The sequence below is a fragment of the Gigantopelta aegis genome, chromosome 15 (assembly GCF_016097555.1).
Source record: "Gigantopelta aegis isolate Gae_Host chromosome 15, Gae_host_genome, whole genome shotgun sequence".
Lineage (NCBI taxonomy): Eukaryota > Metazoa > Mollusca > Gastropoda > Neomphalida > Peltospiridae > Gigantopelta > Gigantopelta aegis.
The window spans coordinates 24,363,896-24,376,599 of record NC_054713.1 but is presented as its reverse complement, the minus strand read 5'-3'; the positions used below and the strand labels follow the sequence as shown (position 1 = coordinate 24,376,599).

Genomic DNA, 12,704 nt, shown 5'->3' with positions numbered 1-12,704 from the left:
CAACACAGATTTTGTCATATAGGTGCTGTCTTACTATTTAACCTCTATTTTTGGGGAACGGTCGAAAGTCTTTCTTTTTTTGTTTTCTGTACATAGTTTTCGTTATTTTTAAAAATCAAAACAACACAACTATTCCGCTGGCGTCAATGTAGTTGGATCACAACAAAACGAATTGGGATTTGTTTACATAGGGCCTAATAATATAGATATAATATTGTTAATATATTACAAAATGATTATATCAGTAAACAGCGAAATTATTCTGTAGTATTATTATTTGTAATAATATAAATACAAAGAAGATATTTACTAATATGAAGAAATCCATATTTGGATAAATCCTATTCCGCCTACGTTTAATATACTCCCAAAATGTCCGAACCAAAGCAAGCTAAACTCGAAGGACATTCATCAATATCACAACACGACAAAGCTGTTTTAAATCGTCTGTTTAATCCCAATTTACCATATGGAGACTTGGTTGACGAGGATGCGGCCGAGTTAGGAGAAACTGCTGGTTATTCGATTAATAATTATTATTCATTTTTCTTGTATTAGAGCAGAATTTTCATGGTCAACCTTTCAGTGATTATTTGCATGATAGTTGTCAACGGAGAAACGTCACGATGTTGTATTTTCACAGAATATATTCTGTCATAGAAATGTTATTGAATTGCATGGATAATTAATGGTGGAATGCAACCCTGAAGGGATTCAAACTGCAGATTGTCATATATCCACTTTTCATGTATGCTGTGCCTAATTTGTGAATTGAGGTTATTAAGGTTACAAAGCCAAAACAAGGGTGCAAAAAGTGACTGTTGTCAACCTCAAATTACAGCACATCATATATGGTATTTCCTCTAATAAGAGCTGGGCCTCAAATAAGCGCCAAGGCCCCGTTCCACGAAGCAATCTTAGCACTACTACCGCTGTAAATACCTACCATCACAACCGTAATTTTGTTTAGCGTAGCTTGCTGTTGTCGTAAATTACAGTGAAAATTTACAATAGGTACGAGGCAGCTGTAAACTATTAACATACGTAGATCTATGTCAAGTGGCAGATAGATGATGATTTGATTATTTTCTAAGAAGGATTCTAACTTTTTATGTGAAAATGGATCTGATATATACCAAATACCTTTTATGAAACTCGGTCGTCACACGAAAATATGGGAGATAACTCTCATGTAAAGTGACAAAAGTACTTCATGGATGTCCGATACCAATGAATACATCTAAGTTGTTCTGAAAAATGGTAACCAATTTATTATTTAACTAATTTGCACTTTTTTGCAAAGAAGATTTTAATCATTAACAAGGCACTTACGACTACTGTCAGATTGCTTTGTTGAACAGCTGTAAAGTTTACGGTGCCAGTTGTAAAACTCGCCTTAAGTCACTACAATTAACTTTGGCTACAATTCTTTCGTGGAACGTGGCCCAGGTCTGTTACACTTGCAACAAAATAAATGCTGGACCTCTTAATAAATGCAGGGTAAGACAGCCGAAAACTGATTACTCCCTGGCATAATTTAGGCACTTTATGGGACAAATAATATTAATTTGATCATTGTTTTGTTATAGTTCGAAATTAAAATTTAAAAATAAATAAAATTGTAAGTTTGTAATTTTTAGCTTTAATTTCTAAAATTGGTGTGAAAAAATAAAGTTTGTGTCTCCACCAAGCACTGGTCTCCCAATAAGCGCCGGGTCTGCGACCATTTTGAAATTAGAGGAAATACAGTACTTATCCAAAGTACTCTGCCTTTCAAGAGCTAGACAGACTTTTATACGGTTATGATGCTCCCTTCCACTAGAGATATATTTCTATATAGTGAAAACACAGAATGGCTGAATGTTCTAGTTAAGTATGCAGGTGCTGGTGGGTTTCTTCCTGTAGTGTTGTATGTATTAGTGGTGTGTACTCTGGTTAACTATATAGTATGTGTGTATATATATACTGAACAAAATAAGAAACTTCCGCTAACTTTGCTTGAACATAACTTGATGAAAACAAACTGAGGGAATAATTGTTATATATGCATTTAAAGAGTGTTCCATGATGCATCGTTTGGTGCAAAAATCATGGCCATAGGTTAACAGAAACTGGGTGAAATTTTGACCACGTGTGGTAGGGGTTAAAGAAAAAAAAACCCACTTAATAACGGGTATGACCACCTCTTGAATTGACCACTGCAGTGCATCGCAAGCGCATAGAATTGACAAAAGTGTTGATTTCTGCCTGTGGAATATTGTTCCATTCCTGAATGAGCGCTTGGCGAAGTTCGTTGACGTTAGCAGGTGGGTTGGGACGACGCCTCAATCGTCTGTCCAGACTATCCCAGACATGCTCGATGTGGTTGAGATCAGGACTTTTAGCGGGCCAGTCATCAATGAAATCAATGTTATTTGTCCTAAGAAAATTTACAGTGTCTCTAGCTGTATGAGAGGTGGCATTATCATGCTGAAAAATCGAGATGTTGGCGTTGTTATGGAACAGAGGAATGACGTGATGAGCGAGAATGTCATCGCGGTAATGTTGAGCATTTAAACTGCCATCAATGACGACTAGTGGTGAACGATAACCATGGGCAGTGGCTGCCCAGACCATGACACAACCCCCACCCCCACCCCCGAAACGATCTCGTTCAAGAACACAACAGTCAGCATAGCGTTCATTTCTCCTACGGTAGACGCGCACCCTGCCAACACCACGTTGTAAAGAAAATCTGGATTCATCCGAAAAAAAGAACGGTATTCCAGTGTCGCCGTATCCAACGAGTGTGTACACGTGCCCAATTAAGACGATTTAGACGATGACGTTGCATTAAAACGCATCCGACGTAAGGACGTCGTGCATGTAAACCGTTCTCCCGCAGACGATTACAAACAGTTTGCCCACTGATTCGGTTATTATGAAGCCCAGGTGTGTTAGCAGCAGTGGCAGTGATATAGCGGTCTTGACCACGCGGTACGTCCACGACGTGGCAAGTCGTTGGTGCTTCCTGTCGTTCGAAATCTTACGCGAAGAGATTGCGTATCGCTCGACTAGAACTCCCAACATGCTTTGCAACATCTTCTGTCGACATGCCAGCATCAAGCATGCCAATCGCCGTTCGCGTAAATTATTGGGTATTCTTGGCATACTAAAAATGCTACAATGTAAAAAACATTAAATTTGTTTACAAACAGTGTCAGTAAGACAAGTAAAACAAATTGACCGAATACTACACGGGACATGTCGAACCATGCATGCACATGCAAATTGAATTTCACGTTGTCGACGATTAACAGTGCAAAAATAATCGATAAAATTCATGAATCCTGATAATACAGCTCAAGGCTAATACTACCTATATAATTTCATTACACAATGAATTCTTTAACACAACAAATACTATATGTACAAATCGAAAGTTTCTTTTTTTGTTCAGTATATGTGTGCACTGTGACCATTTTTGGTAACATTATTTTTGTTATATGATATCAAGATGTACCCATTTAACTATTTGACACTCGTTTTTGGGGTGTTTTTTTCTTCTTTTTTCTCACCTATGGTCTCCCAGCTTTTCTTTCCTCTCCTGACAGAATCACTTTATTTCTGTCCATTCATGTAAGCACAAATCATGAATAATGTGGGGTTTTTTCCTTTTCCATTTTGGATATTGATACTGTACATTTAGCCAAATTTATAAAATCGGTATTATCAGTAGTAGAACTTTGTATATCCTGTAACATATGTATTACAAGTACATTTAGACTTCACATTTATTGATTTTAGATGCTGAAGAAACCGAAGCACATAAACATGCTAAAGCAATTGAAATACATGGTGTTACGGCTGCTGAGAGTGGGGACATCCAGGCTGCCCTTGACCTATTTAATGAGGCCATTTCTGTAGCACCTGACTGGGCCTCTGCTTACAACAACAGGGCCCAGGCACTCAGACTGAAAGGCGATGTTCATGGTAAGTGTTGTTACAGCCGTTAGTAGTGATCTTCAAATGATCAATTATAATCGAAAATGGACCAGTTTGGCTCTACCGATGTGATGATCGATCATGAAAAAAACCTTGTTTGACACCCAATAGCCAATTGTTATATTTGTGCTAGGGTGTCGTTGAACATCCATTCATTCCAATTGATTGTGTGGGAAAATGTTCACTGTGATTGTTCCTTGATGGGATTGATGTAAATATATCTCTGTTGGTTTTTGGTTTCATGTCTACATTAAAAAAAGAGAAGATATTAAAGAGTTATTTAAGGTAAAATTAGCCATTTGCAGGGTCTAGATCCTGGTGAATATGACAGTAGGTGCATGATCCTTATAATTCTAATTCTACCTATGTCCATATAATTAATTGTAACTGATTGTGTAATAAAAAGTTGATAGTTGGTACTGATCGATAATGAAATTCCAAACAATTCCCAACACTAGCTGTTGGACTTGTGTCGTTGTAAACTAGTAGGTGATGTGTTTATGAACAGCTTGGTGTGGGGGAGGCTGATGTATGGACTCTCATTGACTACTAATTATTAACTTGTGTCCTCGATTTAGCCCAGATAGTTGAGGTGTATGCCTAAACTACTAGTTGTTACACTTTGTATAAATTGATTGTGTTACTACAGGAGCTAACGAGGACTTGGACAAGGCTATCGAGCTAAGTGCAGGCCACGGACGAGCAGCGTGTCAGGCTCACACACAAAGGGGGATAATTCGCCGACTGGAAGGTGAGAAACATCTCCTGTAAACCGGCCTCGGTGGTGTCATGGTTAAGCTATCAGACATATGGCTGGTAGGTACAGGGTTCACAGCCCAGTACCGGCTCCCACCCAGAGCAAATTTTAACGACTCAGTGAGTAGGTGTATGATCACTACGCCTTCTTCTCTCTCACTAATAACTGAAAACTAACCTACCGTCCTGGACAGACAGCCCAGATAGCTGTGTGTGCCCAAAACCGCATGCTTAAACTTTAATGGGATATAAGCAGACCTGTCAACCCTCCCGGATTCCGCGGGAGTCTCCTGGTATTTGATCAAATCTCCCACCACCTGCGCGGGAGACAATTTCTCCTGTTAAATGACAATTTTGTAAGCATAAAAAAAAAATCGACCCCGTTTTGCCAAAATAACTTACCGTATACGCAAATATGTTCGCGAATAAAATATATCGCGAAAATCGCGAACACGTTGATAGCACCGCAAATTTAATTATGAGCGAACTTATTTCCGATTTGGTATAATATTATTTACCTTATAATATATAGTCTTATCTCTACACGCCCAACCCATATCAGAATCAAGCAGTCAGAGGTCCGCAAGGTCACGTGATTCTGTAAACCTGCCTGGTCACGTGGATTTGATCGAAGTGACACAAAGTTGTGCATAAGTCTGTTGTTACGTAACTTCAGTTTTGTTTGTTTTCTTTGTAATCTTGAATGGAAGTTTTTGGGTACCATCAATAATGAAAAGTTATTTCTTATGATATTTGCGTTTTTCAATTCTCTGTATCGCATGTGTGTGTTTCACCAATAACATGTCTTATCAGACATACATACAACATTCACATCTCGCAGACAGCATGTGCGTGAAATCGTCATTGAAAAGAGTTTGGCAAATGAAATATGGGTAATTTTGATTTTATTATTGGGGGATACAATCGCGAAAATGTAAAATGAAATCCCGATCGCGTAACCTGTAGCTGCTATAAGTGTAATACCATAAAGTTACTAACAAATGTTTAAATTTCTTGTTCATGTTCTTAACATTTTTGGATAAAAGAGTATTTTTCTTTTTAAATATGTATTAAATCATAATAATATTTAAACTTTAAAAAAAATTAATATATATATATATATATATATATTTTTTTTTATATATAAATGCCAAGATCTAAGGTTAACAAGTATATATGACATTATGTAGTGTTCATATAACTTATTGTAATATATTTTTTTTTTAAATCTTGCGATTTTGGGTTAAATTGTGTTAATTTAAAAAATCTCCTGCTTTTTTACAAAATCTCCTGCTTTTTCAACACACTTTCTCTTGACTTAAGGTTGACAGGTCTGTATAAGCACGAAAGATAAGTTGAAATGAAATCTGCTGTAAAATGAATGGTAAATGGCAGCAATAATCATAACTGTTGACCACTTTCTTTTAAAATCTAATCATTTTGCAAAGTGCAGCTACATGTATGCACTGCTTACCATGTGACATCGGTTGCCCCTGAAGAGCCGACTTTTTCCACAGATGATGGTGTATTGCAGTGTTTGACCCTGATAGTGGCCTATTCATTACATACATTGATTGTAATTTGTATTTTTGTCTGACATGTACATCTGACCCCAACTGTGTTAATAACTGAGATATGTGGGATTTTTTTTGCATTAAATAGTATAAAATTAATAGTAAAAGATATCTTTGAAAAAAAAATCAGATTTTGAAGGAATTCTTGTACCAGTAACTACTCGAATCACAGACCAATGTTTGTGTACCATTAATGCAGAAAACTGTGATGTCCCATAGTAGTCACTGCGTAGGACTGAAATCTCTCTATTGATACCTATCAAATTAATGAATTTCTATGTTAATGGTCATCTTGCATCATTGATATATACAGACTTTAGTGATGCATTTCAGTGATTTTCAGTTTATACATATAGGGAGAAGACTCCAAATAAACTGTCTTTATCAGTATGTAACATATATCAACATCCACTGAGAAAATTCAAAGCATAGAGTATGAGAGTCCAGCTCTTTACCAACTCTAAGGTGGATTGCCACTAGCAGCTACCTGTAGGAGCAGTTTACACTGACCAACACTACTACATCCTCCTTCACCAAGTGAAGCTGTACTGGCCAACATTACCACATCCTTCCTCACCAAGTGAAGTTATACTGGCCAACACTACCACATCCTTTTTCACCAAGTGAAGCTACGACTGGCCAACACTACCACATCCTTCCTCACCAAGTGAAGCTACAACTGGCCAACACTACTACATCCTTCCTCACCAAGTGAAACTATACTGGCCAACACTACTACATCCTTCCTCACCAAGTGAAGCTGTACTGGCCAACACTACTACATCCTCCCTCACCAAGTGAAGCTACGACTGGCCAACACTACTACATCCTCCCTCACCAAGTGAATCTACGACTGGCCAACACTACCACATCCTCCCTCACCAAGTGAAGCTGTACTGACCAACAATACTACATCCTCCCTCACCAAGTGCGACTGGCCAACACTACTACATCCTCCCTCACTAAGTGAAGCTACGACTGACCAACACTACTATATCCTCCCTCAACAAGTGAAGCTACGACTGGCCAACACTACTATATCCTCCCTCATCAAGTGAAGCTACTGTATACGCAAATATGTTCGCAAATAAAATATACAGCGAAAATCACGAACACGTTGATAGCACCGCGAATTTAATTACGCTCGAACTTATTTCCGATTTGGTATAATATTATTTACCTTATAATATATAGTCTTATCTCTACACGCCCAACCCATATCAGAATCAAGCAGTCAGAGGTCTGCAAGGTCACGCGATTCTGTAAACCTGCATGGTCACGTGGATTTGATCGAAATGACACACATTTGGGTGCAAGTCTGTTGTTACGTAATCTCAGTTTTGTTTGTTTTCTTTGTAACCTTGAATGGAAATTTGTAGGTACCACCAATAATGAAAAGTTATTTCTTATGATATTTGCATTTTTCAGTGTTCTGTATCGTGTGCATGTTCCATCGATAACATGACAATAGTCTTTATCAGACATATATACAACATTGACGTCTCGCTGACAGCATGGTGAACATGTCCAAGTGTGTGCGTAAAATCGTCATTGAAAAGAGTTTGGCAAATGAAATATGGGTAATTTTGGTTTTATTATCGGGGGACACAGTCGCGAAAATATAAAATGATAGCCCTATCGCGAATTATTTTAGCCGCGAAAATATTTGCATATACGGTATACTGGCCAACACTACCACATCCTTCCTTACCAAGTGAAGCTATACTGTCCAACACTTACTACATCCTCCCTCACCAAGTGAAGCTATACTGGCCAACACTACTACATCCTCCCTCACCAAGTGAAGCAAGACTGGCTAAAACTACTACATCCTTTCTCACTAAGTGAAGCTGTACTGGCCAACACTACTACATCCTCCCTCACCAAGTGAAGCTGTACTGGACAACACTACTACATCCTCCCTCACCAAGTGAAGCAAGACTGGCCAACACTACTACATCCTCCCTCATTGAAAAGAGTTTGGCAAATGAAATATGGGTAATTTTGATTTTATTATCGGGGGACACAGTCGTGAAAATATAAAATGATAGCCCTATCGCGAATTATTTTAGCCGCGAAAATATTTGCATATATATTTGCCAACACTACCACATCCTTCCTTACCTAGTGAAGCTATACTGTCCAACACTTACTACATCCTCCCTCACCAAGTGAAGCTATACTGCCAACACTACTACATCCTCCCTCACCAAGTGAAGCAAGACTGGCTAAAACTACTACATCCTTTCTCACTAAGTGAAGCTGTACTGGCCAACACTACTACATCCTCCCTCACCAAGTGAAGCTGTACTGGACAACACTACTACATCATCCCTCACCAAGTGAAGCAAGACTGGCCAACACTACTACATCCTCCCTCATTGAAAAGAGTTTGGCAAATGAAATATGGGTAATTTTGATTTTATTATCGGGGGACACAGTCGTGAAAATATAAAATGATAGCCCTATCGCGAATTATTTTAGCAGCGAAAATATTTGCATATATATTTGCCAACACTACCACATCCTCCCTCACCAAGTGAAGCTATGACTGACTGGCCAACACTACTACATCCTCCTGCACTAAGTGAAGCTATGACTGGCCAAAACTACTACATTCTCCCTCACCAAGTGAAGCTGTACTGGACAAAACTACTACATCCTTCCTCACCAAGTGAAGCTACGACTGGCCAACACTACTACATCCTCCCTCACCAAGTGAAGCTATACTGGCCAACACCACTACATCCTCCCTCACCAAGTGAAGCTACGACTGACCAACACTACTACATCCTCCCTCACCAAGTGAAGCAAGACTGGCCAACACTACTACATCCTCCCTCACCAAGTGAAGCTACGACTGGCCAACACTACTACATCCTCCCTCACCAAGTGAAGCTATACTGGCCAACACCACTACATCCTCCCTCACCAAGTGAAGCTACGACTGACCAACACTACTACATCCTCCCTCACCAAGTGAAGCAAGACTGGCCAACACTACTACATCCTCCCTCACCAAGCGAAGCAAGACTGGCCAACACTACTACATCCTCCCTCACCAAGTGAAGCTACGACTGACCAACACTACTACATCCTCCCGCACTAAGTGAAGCTATGACTGGCCAAAACTACTACATTCTCCCTCACCAAGTGAAGCTGTACTGGACAAAACTACTACATCCTTCCTCACCAAGTGAAGCTACGACTGGACAACACCACTACATCCTCCCTCACCAAGTGAAGCTACGACTGACCAACACTACTACATCCTCCCTCACCAAGTGAAGCAAGACTGGCCAACACTATTACATCCTCCCTCACCAAGTGAAGCAAGACTGGCCAACACTACTACATCCTCCCTCACCAAGTGAAGCAAGACTGGCCAACACTACTACATTCTCCCTCACCAAGTGAAGCTATGACTGACCAACACTACTACATCCTCCCTCACCAAGTGAAGCAAGACTGGCCAACACTACTACATCCTCCCTCATCAAGTGAAGCAAGACTGGCCAACACTACTACATCCTCCCTCACCAAGTGAAGCAAGACTGGCCAACACTACTACATCCTCCCTCACCAAGTGAAGCTATGACTGACCAACACTACTACATCCTCCCTCACCAAGTGAAGCAAGACTGGCCAACACCACTACATCCTCCCTCACCAAGTGAAGCAAGACTGGCCAACACTACTACATCCTCCCTCACCAAGTGAAGCTACGACTGGCCAACACTACTACATCCTCCCTCACCAAGTGAAGCAAGACTGGCCAACACTACTACATCCTCCCTCACCAAGTGAAGCTACGACTGGCCAACACTACTACATCCTCCCTCACCAATTGAAGCTACGACTGCAGATTTTAAAAAATAATAATAATAATATACATTTAAAACTTTAGGCCACAGGTAGTGTTAGAAGTCTCGACATTGGCTCCAATAAGATATAAATAAACCTCATCTGAGGGGAACAGGAACAGGAAATGTTTTATTTAACAACGCACTCAACACATTTTATTTATGGTTATATGGCATCAGACATATGGTTAAGAACCACAGATATTGAGAGAGGAAACCTGCTGTTGCCACTTCATGGGCTACTGTTTTCGATCAGCACAGGATCTTTTATATGCACCATCTCACAGACAGGATAGCACATACCATGGCCTTTGATATACCAGTCATGGTGCACTGGCTGGAACGAGAAATAGCCTAATGGGCCCACTGACGGGGATCGATTCCAGACCGACCACGCATCGAGCGAGCGATTTTTACCACTGGGCTACGTCCCACCCTCTCATCTGAGGGGATTCAAACCACAGACCCTCTGTGATATATCTCCCAAGTATTCAGATCCTTTGCTTTCCAGTGGAAACATGTCACACAGGCCCTAATTAAGAATTGGAAAAAATGGGAATCAAAATATAGGTTTTGGTTATCAGTGGCGGCAGTAACAGCATTAATTTTTGCATGTAGCTGCAATGTTACATTTTTCCGTTTAGCTCCATTTCATACAAACCATCTAGTCCTAAAAGTCCTAAATCATCTAAATTTGGTTCATAATTTTTTTTTTTTTTTGCCAATACTTTTTTTTTTTTTTTTTTTAAATCATACATCAACATTTATGAATACAGATAAGTTTATGGTAAGCAAGACATTTAATTTCATGGAATTCTTTGGGTTTGTTTTGCTAGGTGATGATGAACATGCACTGGAAGACTTCAAGATAGCTGCTAAGCTGGGTAACGAGTTCGCCAAACATCAGGTGATGTTGATGAACCCGTATGCTGCTCTGTGTAACCAGATGCTGGCAGAAGTGATGCACAAGATCCAGAGAGGAGAGATGTAAACAATACAGATAGAAAAACACACACATTCACTGAACTGATTAATGAATAAATAGTATTAAAGTGGGCAATATATCCACTCACATCTAATAAACAGTGGCTATGGGATTGAATACTGGCAAAGATTGTAATAATACATATGGGGGTTTCCTGTTGAAATCTTTCCTTCTAAGATAAATAATGTCATTATTATTAACTCTAACCTGAAGAAAACCGAACTGAAGTGTGTTATCAATGTATTTGTCACTTTTTCCGTCTAAAATAGACGAAATATAGATATTACTTTTCTGATGGCAGTGGTGACAATGACGTCAACTTTTGTGTTGAAGTTCTCTGTCAAAAAAACTTGGTTTGTAGTTGCACCTATAGCTGTTCACAGTGTATTAAAAATTATTATGGAAGGCGAACCATTTATTTCCGTGGAATTCTTTACACATTTAATTAAATATAAACATGTTATTGAGTGCAATGCATTAATGCACCTGAACCTTTAGTTTTTTTGTGACTGGTATAGGTTATTGTTTGATGTATTAGGATTATAGTCTACATTCAATTGGCAGCTAAGTTGAAGGTATGAATTTATTGAATAAAAGTTAAAATGTAAACATTCAGTGTTTGTTAGTGGTTTAACATTGGTGATAATTTTATATCCAGCAATGATTGACAACTGTATGGCCATGTTTGGTTGATATGTAGAGAGCAAGTATATGGGTGTTCCAAGGGCTAAGATTTTTATCCTTGCTGTTTTTGACACGCTGTCACCAAAAATTGGGAAAGGGTAAGGGTGATTTTGAATTACAGCTTTAATGGGACTATCCTGAATGTTCAGCTTGTTCCCCCAACAAAATTAACACAAACACATCCTACAATTTCCTGTTTTTTAAAACATTATATAGATAAATACACTTGGTCCTATTATTTCAAATTTTATTTGGTTTGAAGAAATAATAAATTTGTACGTACAAGATTATTTAGGGGCAAAAAATTTATATGGAGTTACTACAAAACATTACAATGTCCAGAAATGTATTGTTTGTAGAAATATTCATATTCTAAGAAAGACCATTCAAGCAAATTTAATTTTAATGATGTTGAAAGTATTCCATTGGCCAAAAACGTTTTTTAAATGGCTACAGACTTAGGATAGTAGTAGTACCTTTATTGGTGATGGCTAATTGAAAAGAAATAATTTCTTATAATATATACCCATTTACTATGGTCAATGACATTCATTTGAGTTTAGAGTGTGCTACACAGATGGTCATGATTTACACAATCTGTTCTTTGTTGCCCATAGCTTAGGCTGGACTAGGTGGATGCCTCGCCATGGGGCAGGGAACATTTTGTCCAGAATCATATCGCTATTCACTACGCAAGTTTTGGAGATCACTACACAATTTTAAAACATTAAACCAGTTGCTAATCAATTTTCAATCGACTAAAAAGTACTGCTAATCAAAATTTTGAAAACAAAATGTTCCCTGTGGGTTGAACTCTTGATGTCTAGCACCTCGGCTTCTGAGAGATCCTCCTCAGTC

The 12,704-nt window shown here is 38.8% G+C and overlaps 1 protein-coding gene across 1 annotated transcript; it reads left to right on the top strand.

Moving 5' to 3' along the window:
* Positions 1-372: 372 nt before the first annotated feature.
* On the top strand, positions 373-11,771 carry LOC121390110 (tetratricopeptide repeat protein 36-like). Its single transcript, XM_041521839.1, has 4 exons — positions 373-517; positions 3,787-3,972; positions 4,634-4,735; positions 11,014-11,771. The coding sequence occupies exons 1-4, from the start codon at positions 373-375 to the stop codon at positions 11,166-11,168; spliced, it is 588 nt and encodes a 195-aa protein (XP_041377773.1). The 3' UTR covers positions 11,169-11,771.
* Positions 11,772-12,704: the final 933 nt, after the last annotated feature.

Coding starts and splice junctions, on each gene's coding strand:
- LOC121390110 (XM_041521839.1), top strand. CDS start 373: ATGTCCGAACCAAAGCAAGCTAAACTCGAAGGACATTCATCAATATCA. Junction 518..3,786: donor CGAGTTAGGAGAAACTGCTG/GTTATTCGATTA, acceptor TATTGATTTTAG/ATGCTGAAGAAACCGAAGCA. Junction 4,736..11,013: donor GATAATTCGCCGACTGGAAG/GTGAGAAACATC, acceptor TTGTTTTGCTAG/GTGATGATGAACATGCACTG.